The 13,671-nt window shown below is 53.7% G+C and overlaps 1 protein-coding gene across 5 annotated transcripts in view; it reads right to left on the bottom strand.

The window, feature by feature from the left end:
• MYLK (myosin light chain kinase) overlaps positions 1–13,671 on the bottom strand; it is a 207,736-nt gene that overhangs the window by 66,853 nt on the left and 127,212 nt on the right. For 4 of the 5 annotated variants that reach the window (XM_012780459.3, XM_076002158.1, XM_012780461.3 and 1 more), the window contains exon 17: positions 8,207–8,323. In XM_012780459.3, the coding sequence (XP_012635913.2) occupies positions 8,207–8,323 (117 nt within the window). Of the gene's footprint in view, positions 1–7,766; positions 7,911–8,206; positions 8,324–13,671 lie in introns of those variants that run through there. The other variant, XM_012780463.3, reaches the window with a different exon arrangement.

Consider the following 13,671-nt stretch of genomic DNA (forward strand, 5'->3'; position numbering starts at 1 on the left):
CCACCGAGGGCACAAGGCTGAAGAAACCCTTTTACGCAGCTCTTGATAACCCAGCCCTCCCATGCCTCCACCCCTACATCGAGTTCCCCAATTCCCAACACCTCCCCTAAGGGCAAAGGAGCCCCGTGCTGAGTGAGGGGTCCCCACCATCCAGTGTGACACTGCCAAGCTCCTCAGGGGACTGCCCACACCCTAGAGCACCAGTTTCGTGTGGACGCGGATGGGAGAGCAGAAAGCCCCGTGGGGGAGATGATTTCATTCTCTTACATGGGATGTTTTCCCCATGGATCGCGGTCACGCTCAGCCACAGAAAGGCCCTCTGTACATACTTATTTGTCAGCTTCAGTGGTTCTCAGCCTTAGCCATACATTAGAAGCACCGGCACTGGGGTGTCTCACCCCCAGCTCTTAGTCTAATAGGTCGGGGTTGGGGTCTGCGCAGCAATATTACCCAGAAGCCCCAGAGATGTTCTCATGTGCTGCCCGCCGAACGCCCAGCCTCTCCTCAAGCCATGTGACAGCACATGTGCAAGGTGGCGGTGCAGGAGCAGGCGGGGCTGGGGCCAGTCCAAGAGACAAGGAAACCTGGCAATCCTTCCCTTTGACATTTGGGGGTCAGGGTGCCATACACCAAGGGCAAGGGGCCAGCATCAGCCTCCCTTGTCCTGGGCCTTGCCTTCTTTCAAGATCAGCATTTTTTTTTTTTTTTTTTTTTTGAGACAGAGTCTCGCTTTGTTGCCCAGGCTAGAGTGAGTGCCGTGGCGTCAGCCTAGCTCACAGCAACCTCAAACTCCTGGGCTCAAGCAATCCTCCTGCCTCAGCCTCCTGAGTAGCTGGGACTACAGGCATGTGCCACCATGGCCGGCTAATTTTTTGTATATATTTTTAGTTGGCCAATTAATTTCTTTCAATTTGTAGTAGAGACGGGGTCTTGCTCTTGCTCAGGCTGGTTTTGAACTCCTGACCTTGAGCAATCCGCCCGCCTCGGCCTCCCAGAGTGCTAGGATTACAGGCGTGAGCCACCATGCCTGGTCTTTGTTTTTTTTTTTTTTTTTTTTTTGAGATAGGGTCTTGCTTTGTCACCTGGGCTAGAGTGCAGTGGCATCATTGTAGTTCACAGCAATGTCAGACACCTGGGCTCTAGCAATCGTCCTGCCTCAGCCTCCCGAGTACCTGGGACTGCATGCCTGCACTACCACAACTGGCTAATTTTTTTCTGTTTTTTTTTTTTTTTTTTTTTTTTGTAGAGCTAGGATCTCACTCTTGCTTAGGCTGGTCTTAAACTCCTGGCCTCAAGTGATCCTTCTGCCTCAGCCTCCCAAAGTGGTAGGCCTACAGGCATGAACCACTGCACCTGGCCAAGGCCAGTACTTCTAACAGTCACTGATGACAATTTAAAGAAAGGTGCACCCAAAACAGTTTTTGTTTCTTTGGGCCTTTCTGAGGAAGAGGAGTAGAGGGCAGAGCAAGTCCATAGTTCCGCATCCCTGGGCTTCAGCACTCTCCCCCTCGGTGAGTCCCCGAACGTAGAGCAGGGCTTTTTTTAACTGATAGGTAAACTTAGATACAAGCAAGCAAAGGATGAGAGGCCCAGGTTTCCAGGGTTCCAGAAAGAAGGGCATCAGGGACTGAGATGCCCTCTCTGCACGTGGGGTTATGTTGGGCTTTACTTCCAAGCATCACAGCAGGGAATGAGAGCGCTCTAGGTTTGGCTGTGTCATCAGCAATCTTGGGAACTCACGCAAATAACTCAAGGTGCCCTATGTTTGTGTTTCCACATTTGTACTAAGGGAATGACTCCTGTTTTCTCTGCCCCACAGTGTTCGGAGGCTCAGAGGAGAGAATGCCTACAGCAGTGCTTTGGAAAGCAGAAAATGGTCATTTCCCTTTGAATTCACTTCTCCTGTTACCCATGTCCCCTTGCCTCCTGAATTGGTTCTGACACTGTCCACCTTCAGAAGGCCCCGAGGACAGCCCCTCCTGGCTCTGCATCTGTGCGGGGCTCCGGGGCACTGGGTTCTCCCTGGCGGTGCCAGCAGAGCCAGTCCACTGATGGGCCCTGAGCCTTGCTGTCAGAAGTTCCCTCCTACCTTATCTTTCCATCTGGCCCTGAGGAAAGGGGCTCAAGTTTCCCTTTCAAACCAGGCACACCCCAGACGTGGAGCCCCACAGGACAGCCCCGCCCCCCTAGAGAGCCAGAGCTGGGGGCGGGGGCTGGGCACGCACCAGGGGCTGGCGGAGGATGCTGAGCCACTAGACCTCCGTGAGAACTGCAGCAAGGAGGGGGCTGGGAGGGCCCCGTGCACTTAATCAAAAGCAGCTTTGTGCTCACATGGCTGGCCAGGGGATAAAAATAATAGTAATATAAGTTTAAGAGCAGCTTGTATTTTCTGTCTATTTTAATCATTCTGTGATGAAATTGAACTCCATTTCTAGATCTGTGCTCCAGGGCTAAAGTCCTTTGCTGGCCTGGCTGTGCCCCTAAAGAAGCGTGGGGGAGGAAGATGGAGGTGTGGGGAAGTGGGGGGCCTCCACAGAGAGAGGAAAACTTGTCCTTATATGGACAGAGCCTCACCCCTTCCACTCCTGGGCTAGCTCTGGACTCAAGCCCTCAGGCAGAATTTTTTTTTGTCTCCCCAAGAGGTTGGTTCCCTGAGCTCTGGCCAGAGGCAGGGGGAATGAGGTCTTGGGAAGCCTCTGGGAGGGGGTCCAACTTCTAAGAGTGCCAGGAGGGGGCAGGCAGCAGGGCTGGATGGCCCATTCCACCCTTCCCCAGGATGGCCCATTCCTCCCAGCTGTCCTCTGCCTGAGAATAGAAGCACGCCAGCACAGAAAGGAGACAGATTTCTAGTTAGGAGCCTTCAGCTCCTTTCTGTCTCCTATGATGGGGACACTCTGAGTCTGACCTTCCCCGCCAGGAAAGCGGGAGCAGCAACACCTCAATAGAAGAGTGTAGGAGACGCAAAAGAGTCGTAAGTGATGGCTGACTGTGCCAAGTGCTTCAGATGCTCCCAAACTACGTGCCAGTACTTAAGTGTTTCTGACCTACAAAAACAGCAATTTTATTTAGTTCAACCTAATGCCCATTAGCTGCCTGTGACAATTTAGACAACAGATGTGACTTAGGAGTATAGCAGGACAAAGGCTACCCAAACAAAGGTGGGAGAGACGAGCTCATTGGCAACCAGAGGGCCCAGTGGCCATGGTGGCCGTGGGTCCTGCTAGTTAGGGCCACCTCCAGCAGGTGACTCAGCCTCTGGATGCCACAGATGAGGCTGTTGTTACAATGAAGCCCCTGAAGCCCTCTGGTCAAGGGACCAATGACCTCCACGTTGCCGCAGCTCAGGCTCTTCTTCACTGTGCAGCAGCACTTGGTGCCTGGGCTACACCATTTGGCTTATCGAAGTTCTCACCACTGGGCTTCTGGATCCCACCCCCAGCCTCACCCCGCCCCTGATTTCCTCTCTCCTCACTGTGGCCATTGCTTCTCAGGCTCCTTTGCAGACCCCCATCCCGCCCTGCCCCTCTACGCTGGACTCTGCCTCCCCCTCTTCCCATCTCCACCATGTACACCCTCAGGGGCCCACTCAACCCCAGGATGTCACATGGCCTCTGTATGTGGATGGCTCCCAAATCCCATCTCCAGCCTTGACCTCCCTCCTCAACTCCAGATTTATCTCAATATCTGCCCCTGTGACACGCCCACGTGGGTGTCAAATGGGCACCTTCGACTTCACTGCAGGAGCTCCTGACTGTCCCCCCGCCCCTGCGTTCTGATCTCAGTTGCTGGTGTCTCCCAGATGAAAACTAAGAGTCACCTCTGACATCGCTCTCCCCATATCCAATTCATCAGCAAATCCCACCAGCTCTACATCAAAATAGACTATTAATCTCGCTCCCTCTCTCTTCCCCTGAATCTAAGCTGCCTTCGTCTCATGCCTGGGCTATGGCAGCAACCTCCCACCATTCTCCCTTTTACCCATCCTGAGTCTGCACCCAGCCCAGACTTATCTGAATGCCTGTCTAAGCAACATGCCCGCTTGGGGGGTAAATGGGCATTTTAAACTTCCACACGGACACCTGAGTGATCCTTTACAGATGTCCAGTGCTGTCCCATCAAACTTAGAATAAAATTAGGTTTCTTTGTCACTACCAGCACTGCTCAGACCTGGTCCGTGTCCTCCTCAGCCTCGTTTCCCACCTCCCTGGTCTTCCTCATCTTGAAATGCCTCCACCATGTCTCATCAGCTCAGGGCTGTGCTCTCGCTGCCACCTCTCCCCTCTGCCTTCCCTCACTGCTCTTAGGTCTGTGTTCAAATGTCCCTTCATCAGAGAGGCCTCAGCAACCTCTCCTACAGCAGCATTCCTTCCCCTGGCACCCTGCACTGCTCTCTTCACATCACGTGACATTCCCTGTGACATGCTATCCATCTGTATTATTGCCTCCCCGCACTAGAATGTAAAGTCCCCAGAGCAGGAACTTTTCCTATTGTGTTTACTGCTTTTAACATAGCCCCTAGAGCAGTGCCTTGGCACAGAGTGGGCACTGAAATATTTGCAGAACAAATGAGTGATGGCCTGAGCACCCACTGGAATGTCCCCTCCTACCACAAGCATGCACAACCCCCCATGGTCACAAAGCCCTGACCTCAGTAGTCACTAAGGCTGGGTGCATCAGCCAGGGTGGCAGTGGAGGGGAGGCCAGGGCAGGGAAGGGCTGGACAGGCCAGGGAGGGACTAAGGTGCCTTCTGACTCCTATGATAGGATTCTGCCCTACGAAGGGCTTTTGTCCCTAGCCTCTCATCTGGGTCTGAAAGAGAGGAAATGGGTTATGCAGTCCCACATGCGGGGAGGGCTGTTGCTAAGGGAGATCTGGATGGGTCGGAGAAGAGCCCTGCGGGGTAACTGCACAGGCTGAGCCAGCCTTGGAAAGGCGCAGGCTTCAGAGCCAGACACACCTGAGTCCTGCCAGGGTAATTCATGCCCTATTTATCATGCAGGGTGGGGCTCCGACTACTGCCTACTGTCTGTGTGACCTGGGAAGTCCATTGACCCTCTCTGAGCCTTGGTTTGCTTATTGAGAAAGACACCCTGCCCGACTGTTGCATAAACTAAATATGCAAATGCATGAGAGTCTCTGCCCATGGCAAGCATTAAAGGTCAGCTTCTCCTCCTCCTGGGCAAGTTTTTCTGGCACGTTCTTACTCATTCTAGGTTTCAGCTCCCTTCAGTGTGGCACAAGTTGACACTTGCCTTCTGCTGAGTTTAGAAAGAAGGGTGGCATGATCATAATCATAAAAGTGCACAAAATGCCTTTTCTTAGGAAAAAGACCCAAACAGCGTGATTAAAACAGTGAGATATGCTGTGCCATAAAGGTGACCTTCCTTATCTTTACTATGAGGGCAACGGTGGTGTGGCTGACACGGAACAGCCAATGAGCCCTCTTTGCCTCATTTTTATGAGGCCTTAAAGTGTATCAGCATGTTGGCCTCAATAGTGCTTGGGACAGGCTGAGTGAGTGAGAGAGAGGGACGTTCGGGGCCGGGCCAGCCCAGTCAAGGGGCAGGGAAGCCTGCCTGCAGTAGCATCAGCTGCGGCCCCCACGCCCAGCGAAGGACCTCGCCGCCTCATCAGAGGTCAGGCAGGCAGCTGCAGATGAAAGAGACCGGAAGACCCCACATGATGCCTGGCCTGGAAAATTCAGTCATGGTTACTCTTTAGGGCCACAGGTTGCTCCATGTATTTTCATTCATGACTCCTTTTGAGAATTTGGTTAAAAACTATGGACCACTCTCTTCCGAAAGATGCTCCAAGCCCTGCCTCCAACACACACACATAATTTTGCCTATACTTGCAAAAAATGCACGGACTCATCAGGCTCTCCAAGTCAAATACTATGCCTTGGGGATTAGGAGGACATGAGGGGCTGAGGGGACAGAGTGAAGTCAGAGAGCTGACCCGGCTGGGCAGAGCACCAGCCGAAATGAGGCGAAAGGTGCAGAATGGTGGTGGTGGGGAGCAGTCAAGGAGGCCCCAGTTCCCTATTGTTTGCCTAGATGTGGCTCTTAATGGAAAACTAGAGCTGCACTGGGCCGGAAATCCATCCGACACACAGGACACGAACATCTCCAGGTATAGCCACAGGGAAAAGAGTGCAGGAGGGAAGGGGCTGCTGCGCTTTTTCTCCCTGAGAACCAAACCACACAAAGCCCAGTGGACAGAGAGGCAGCCTGTTATCTCAGCTGGGTTCCCTCCTGCCACTTTTCTAGCTCTTCTTCCAAGACCCAGCTCCCAGTTTGCAGCCAGAGGCCAAAGCTTGCCTTTGAAGGAGCTGGAGATAAATAATGATGGTCACCAAGATTAGTGGAGAGAGCAAGGGAATGTTCCAGCAGACCTCTGGGCAAACAAAGCCCCTTAAGTTGCAGAATGAATTCCCTAAACTTAAAAAAAAAAAAAAAGAATTCCCAAATGTATCCTGTAGGGGAAAAGGAAATTTTATCTTGAAAACAAATCTGGAAAAGGTGCTGACACTTTACAGATAAGGAGAATAAATTGCTCTCCTGCCTTCTGCTGGCCATGTAAACAGACCTACTGAGGCTGGGGGTTCTGAAAAAAGATAAACTAATTAACTGGCTGCACTGCCCTAAGTGTGAGTCCCAAGGGAGGAGAGGCGCTGTTAGAAATAGCCTTCCAGGCCAAGTTTCCAGAAATGCTATTTTTTTAAACTGTAGCACCTGTATAGAAAGAGGCGGGACTCTGAGCTGGGCAGGTGACAGCCCAGGTGAGGAGAGACCCCCACACGAAGTAATCAGCAGTAGGAGCCCCAGCCCAGAGCTTTGAAACCTGCATCACGGTCCCCCTCTGAACTGATAAAAACTTGGGTCCATTAGATCTGCTTCCTCAGACTCAGAGCCCCTGTGGCTAGTACATTCACAGAACTCCAGGGAGACGCACACAATATTAGATGATTTCAGCTTCATTTTTGGCTACTAGCAATTTAATTTGTGTTGCCAATGTGTGTTTTTCTAAAGGACTTTTTAAGACTTCCCCCTCTCTCCCATTCATTATGTGCCATAGATCCCAGCTTTGTGGTCAGGAAATTGGATTATAAAATCCAGAATGGGACACAGTGAGTCTACATTCTGTGCAGTGGCAGTGAAACAGGTTAGGGTTTTAGAGCTCAAGTGATCACTCACAGGAGTCTGCAGAACAACAAAGCTATACTTCAAGATGCCTTATTTGGACACTGGGTTTTGTTATGTCACTGACGGTTATTAACCAGGCATTTCAAAGGCAAGACATTGTTTCCTCCAAGCTACCTTTTTAGACATTTCCAGGCAAGCACCGAACACAAAGAAAGGGCACTGGATCATGTGTCCCAGGACGGGGTTCTGCCCCGGCTCGACCCTGGATGGGCCCGGGAGCCTCGGCAGGATGCTCTTCCTCTCCCAATGCCCGCAGTTTCCTCATCTGTGAGATGAGTCTCAACCACACCAAGTTCATTCCACTTGTGAGTCTCCAGTTCTAACCTCCTCAGAGAGGAGAGAAAAAGCCACGGATGCACTTCCTGCATTTCTTTAGGACAAACCCTAATTGTTCAGAGCTTGTGACTGCCCCTTCCCATCACGGGAAACCTACTCGGCTGTGGCAGGCCCACGCTTTCTCCCACATGTCTCCCCCCCTCCCTCAGCAATATTATTATTACCATTCGCTTTTGGCAGAGGTGGCCCTGTCCTCTCTACCCGAAGATTTGGCCCCAACTCACCTTCTCAAGGAAGTCTCCCCAACGGCCCCACTCTGCTCCCTCCTCCTCGGGTTCCAGGACCCAGGACCCAGGCTGGGTCTGTCCTGCCAGCACTGACACCCTTGTGGCTTGTAAAATACTTTTAGTCATTTTCCTGTGGGTGTGTCTTCTGTCCTGCCCAGTGCCCCAGCTTCCCTGCTCAAAGGTTCTGGGTGTGGGGTCAGGGCTTGGAGGGGGCCAAGAAGGTGAGCAGCCCCTCCTCCTGGCCAGGGGCGGGGGGGGGGGCAGGAAGAGCTGCCACTTTTCTTCCTGTTTTTATGCACAGCATAGGCTGACATGCACAATGAATGCCTCGGGTAAGAAGGCAGCGTTGGGGGCAGTTCCAGGCAGGTGTGTGGCAGGAGAGGGGCTGAGAAGTGGGACCCCGTGTGTGGTGGTGGTGATGGGTGGGCACGACCTACCGTCCACAGTGACTTGGCAGGAGCACTCAGCCTGGCCAGCGCCATTCTTGGCCACACACTTGTATACGCCTCTGTCCTCGGGCAGCGCCTTCTCAATGGAGACGGAGCAGAGTGAGCCTGGGGGGAGGAGGAAGAACTGTTGAGTGGACCAGGTATGGCCCCAACACCTGCCCTGGCATCTGGAGCACGGCAGGTCACTGTTCCACAGGAGGTCTCTGGGGGTCCAGAAGCCAGAGCCCTGTGGGAATAGACCCTCTCTCCTCGCTGAAGCCAGGGCACTCTCTGCTGTTAACCCATGTCCAAACTAAGTGACCTCTAAATCCGTTCCTTCCTGGTACCCCCTCACCCCGTTTCCAGAAAGTCTTTTGGGGATATAATGGAAGATTACAGAAGAAGAGAGAGAAAGAGCCTCTGCCTTTGGAGAGCATCTAATACAACAGAAGGAGGTGGACACAGGCCCGGCACGCTGGGATGTCACGAAGAGAGAAAGGAGTCAGGCACAGGGTTGCAGACCCTTGTCAGTAAAGCTGGCAGGTGAGGGGCCCCGCCCAGCTGACAGCAGTGATTCTGGGAATGCACTTTGGAAAAGGGAGCTTTGAGCAAAAGGGGCAGGTGGAGGAGGGCAGGAGCCCTTGTCCAGGAGGGGTGGAGCCCTTGTCCAAAAGGGGCAGGTGGAGGAGGGCAGGAGCCCTTGTCCAAAAGGGGCAGGTGGAGGAGGGCAGGAGCCCTTGTCCAGGGGGGGTGGAGCCCTTGTCCAAAAGGGGCAGGTGGAGGAGGGCAGGAGCCCTTGTCCAGGAGGGGTGCTGGCCCGGGGGAAGATCTGCTGGGGGAGGCAGCTGACCACGGCCTGGGACCTGGGAGCTGGCTTCTTAGGATGGTGTCTGAGCCAAAGATCCGTGGCCAGTGAGGGGCCCTGGGTTGGCAGAGGGCATTTTGGGGCTGCTTCCCTTCAGTGCCAGGTCTTCAGGTTGCCTCAGAGAAGAGAGGGATGGTCCTCTCCATGGACTCCCAGCGGGGTCTACCCTCGCCCCCAGCACATCTCTTCTGGCTGGCTGGGGGAAGGAAGGAGCTAGGGTGGGCAGCCACAGGAATCTGGGGTCTGGCTCTTGCCTGTCCCAGCTCTCCCATCCCAAGGCTGGCCACTGCTCCTCTGGGGGACCCTCCTGGGGAGTTTCTACCACGGTGTGGGGAGAGGTCAGCAAGGGCTGGGCCTGCTGGGCCAGGCAGAAGGGCAGGCAGCCCCCAGGTCCTGCCTTCAGGCGCAGACAAGCCAACCGCATGGCGTCCTGCCCAAAGCTGCCCTATTGTCAGGGCAGCAGCCGTCGCACAGGAGGACAGAGCCAAGGCCACGTGTGTCCTGCTGCCTGAAGCCACAAGCCACTGTCACTGGGAGGGCAGAGCTGGGTGTGTCCTGGGGACAGGTGTGGGGACAGCATGACCAGAAGGGAGACCAACAGGCACTGTTCCCCAAAAGGCCGTCTGATCTTGAAAAGCATGCAAACCTACCACTGCCCACACCCGCCAGCCCCGTTAGATGAAGGCACAGACTTGACCATCGAAGGAAGTTCAGAAAGAGGAAGGATGGCATCTGTTCTGCCTAGAGAGCCTCACCAAGGCTAGAAGAGAAAGTAAAGGCGTGATATTCCCCTTTAATCCTTGCCAGCTGTATAACATTTTAAACAGAGACTCCTTCAGCCTACAGAACACCTGGGGTGGGATGGCTGCTCTGCACCCCACCTCAGCCCCCTACGCCCCTGCACAGACTGCACCCCTCGGGAAAGGCTGCACTCTGTTCTCTCACCAGGAAGGCAACAGGCCAGGGTCGCTTCCCATTGTGGTTGGGAGACAGAATTTGTAGAAACTACAAGGAAAGGATTTAGGCTAGATCTTTAGCAAGTCTGTCCTGAGAGTGAGAACCATGAGGCTCAGAGACAGGGGAATGAGGATAACTGTCTGCTAGAGAGAGAAGTTTCTGCATGTCTGGGTGGCAGGAGGACGCTGAGATGACCTCTGGCCCCAACTTGAGGCTTAGAGGAAACTGACCCCATCTCGCAATGTTCCCCCAGCCTGAGTAGGGCTGAGGCTGGGGAGCAGACATCCCGCCCCCCCCCCCATGTACATCCTGTTCGAATCTGGGATTGTCTTTCAGTTTCAGTCCCTCGGCTGTCTTTAGCCTTGAACCAAACAGCACAACCTGCACAAACAGCAGTGGGACTCCCAGGAGAGCAGTGGAGCCCCCGAGCCCCGGGAAGGCAGGGAGCTGGCAGCTTTGCCCAGCCTCACCCAGAGCCAGGACCCCTGGCCACGCATGGGCTGGGGGAGGGCCCCCAGGCAAGCTCGGAGCCTTGGCTACCCCAGATGAAGAATTTGGTATTTCCTGTGGGACAGTTCATTCCTGACCTCCAGAAGAAAAACCATTTCCCAATGTTTTTTTTTTTTTTTTTTTGAGAAGCCTCAGCCTGATGGGGAATTTTGAGGGAGGTGAGGGGGATGGGAGCAGTGGGACCAGGAATCCCCTGATGGGTGTCGAGCCCCTCACAGTGTGCAGCAAGTGCTCAGGGGTCTGAAGCTCCCCCAGCCCTCCCCTTTCCTGAACGCGTGGGAACAGGAAGGGAGGGATGGGCTGAAGCCCCAAAGGCTCTGCTTAGGGGGCTGCCTAAGCCTGCAGCGCCTCCCTGACCCGGTGCACCTGGCCAGTCCAGACCCACAGCATAACTCATCTCAGGTCACCCCCTCAGGCACGGTGCCCTCCGTGTGCCCACTAAGCCCCCAGCCCTAGGTGGACCTCTTCTGTGCTCCCGGGTCACCCCGAGCTCACCCTTGTCAAAGCCCGGCTCACAGGGCGGCTGCTGGCTTCCACGCCTGTCTCCCACCCAGCTCTCTGAGGGCAAAGACCATATCTGTCACCAATGTTTTCCCTGAGCCTGGAATGCAGTCGCAGTAAGACATAGCTGCCATTCTGAGAATGACAAGGCGTATTTCTGTAGCAGATGGTTTTCATAGGATCTACGTAAAAAAAGGTCATGAATACTTAATCAAATATAACCTACTGCTGAAAAATATGGTTTCTAAAAGGAAAAAAAATTCCCAATTCAGAGTTCTTCAAGTGGATGATGCATACAATGAAAAGGGCTAGAATAATGCCTTGCTTGTAGTAGGTGCTGCATAAATCAATTTTTTGTAGGATGAACTTACACAGGCTTTGAAAAAAGCTTTGCAAGATTCCACCCTGAAGGCAATTAAAAATGAATTATCTGTTGACATCAGCAACAAAAATGAATCCTCATTACTAGAGTGGGAGAAATGTTTTGCTGGGGAGAAGCTTGGCCTGGAGACAGGAAACGAAGCGTAAAGATAAAAGCTCTTCTCAGAGTTGTTCAGGCCACCAGCCTCCCACCCCTCTATCACCGAGGTAGGGCCAGAAAGGGCTGGGGACAGACTGGGGGGCCCAGGTGTCCATCCCAGAGGGCAGGCCCACCTGGTGGCACTCTGGATGCTGTTGGCCCTGCAGCCCCGGAGGTGCAGGAGGAGAAAGGACACCTCCACCTGCCTGTCTCTCTCCAAGAATTAACCAATGGTCAACTCCCACCCATGGCTGTCACACCTCTCCTGCTCTCCTCGGCACCCCAGGAGGGAACTAAATGGGGTGGATGGAATGGGCCTGCAGGCTATGAGCCCTGTCCAAGCTACAGACATCAGAGAAGGCCCCACACCCTACGAACAGAGCATCCTCCAGCAGCTGGGCACAGGACACGTGCTGGTGGGGAAGGACGAGAACGCAGGCGTCTCTTGTGGACGGAGGTGGGTGACAACAGTTTGGGAAGGTGTCCTGGAAGAAGCAAATCTTGATGATAGCAGAGCTGACAGGATGGGGATCAGTGCGGTGGAGCAAGAAGGGCTCCAGGTCAGGGAGGCGGGGCAGGAGGGTGCTGAGCCCAGCGTGAACCGCAGGAGACCAGCAGGGCCAGTCCCTTCTCTTCCCCTACAAACCACTCCACCCACCGGCCTCCTTACGCCACTGACACCTCACTGTGCCCCAGCTGCCCAGACCCCCATGTGCAGTGGTCTTCCACTCTCCTCCTCTTCACCTACCCCCACCCCCACCAGGCTTTTCCGAGCCAGCAGCAGGCTCTATATGTTCTATCCTTGCTTCTTGAACTGATTATTTCTTCTCTGAGGCCATGGCTATTGTGCGCATCCACCTTTCTCCCTGATCTCTTCAGTGGGCTCTGAATTTGTTTTTTGGGCACAGAGTCAATCAAAAGCCCTACAACCTAGCTTTGTTTACAGTGCTGCTCCTCACTCCAAAATCTTTCATGGCTCCCTATTGCCTTTAGACTCGAGTTCCTTGCCATGATCTGGGATGAAATCGGGGCCATGCCATTCTTTCCAGCTCTCACTGGGCCGTGAGCAGGTCTGCGTGCCAGGAAAGCCCATCCCCTCCAGCCTGCCTGCAGGGCTCAGCCTGAGGCCCAGCGCCTTCACACCAGCCTTTCCCTGCGGCCCAGCACTCTGCTCCCTCTCCTGCCTGCTAGCAGCTCCTCCTGACACCTCACTGGCACTTGTCAGCACGCAGCTGCTACACTTTTAGCACTACATGTGTCTGTGTATCTTTCCTTTCCAGATCTGTTAAGATCCACTCCACCTCTCAGAATGCCCTACTCCCTGCAGTGGGACCGGCTGAAGTGGCAGCTGATAGGCAAGGCCTGAACAAAAGCTTTCTCCTTAGCAGAACACCTGGCTCTGGAAGATTTGGCAAATGAAGGGACCAAAGGTGGGGCTGATATTTGAGACCCGGTACTCTCCCCTACTGTGGCAAGACAGGCCCATCTCGAGGTCTGCTTTCTCCATGCAGGGAAAACGCTACAAACTTGGAAAGCCCAGGGGCACCATCAGTCTTTGAACCTTCCGGCAACTGTTAATAATGTTGAGGAGTAATAGCCCTTCGAATTTTCTGTGGATAAATTCTCAGCCGCCACCAGGATTCTGACAAACTCATAGGAATTAAGAGGTCACATAGCGTAGTGGTCTACACACAGTACTCGACCACTTGAGTTCCAATCCCAGCTCGGTTACTTACGAGCTGTGCGACCTTGGGCAAGGTGCTGAACTTCTCTGTGAGATGGACATTAAAGTAGTCATTGTGGGGATTAAATGAATGAAAATGTAAGATGACCAGGACAGCATTTGGCACATGAGACATTCAAATCATGCAAGCTATTCTTATTTTAAAATATTTAGAATATTTTTTTACAGTTTGATTTGGGGCTTTCTCTGCAATCCCCTCCTGCTCCCTCCTATTCTCTCCACGCTGTCCCTGTGCTGGCCTTCGTTGACCATTTCTTCACCTGCTGCCCTGCACCTGAACCGCTCCCTTTGGGACAGTGTCCGAGGGAGGCGATGCTGCAGTGGCTGGGGTCTCTGCGCTCTTTACTTCTCAGAGACCCGCAGATAAAACATATTCC

The sequence above is a fragment of the Microcebus murinus genome, chromosome 1, assembly GCF_040939455.1.
Source record: "Microcebus murinus isolate Inina chromosome 1, M.murinus_Inina_mat1.0, whole genome shotgun sequence".
NCBI classification, from domain to species: domain Eukaryota; kingdom Metazoa; phylum Chordata; class Mammalia; order Primates; family Cheirogaleidae; genus Microcebus; species Microcebus murinus.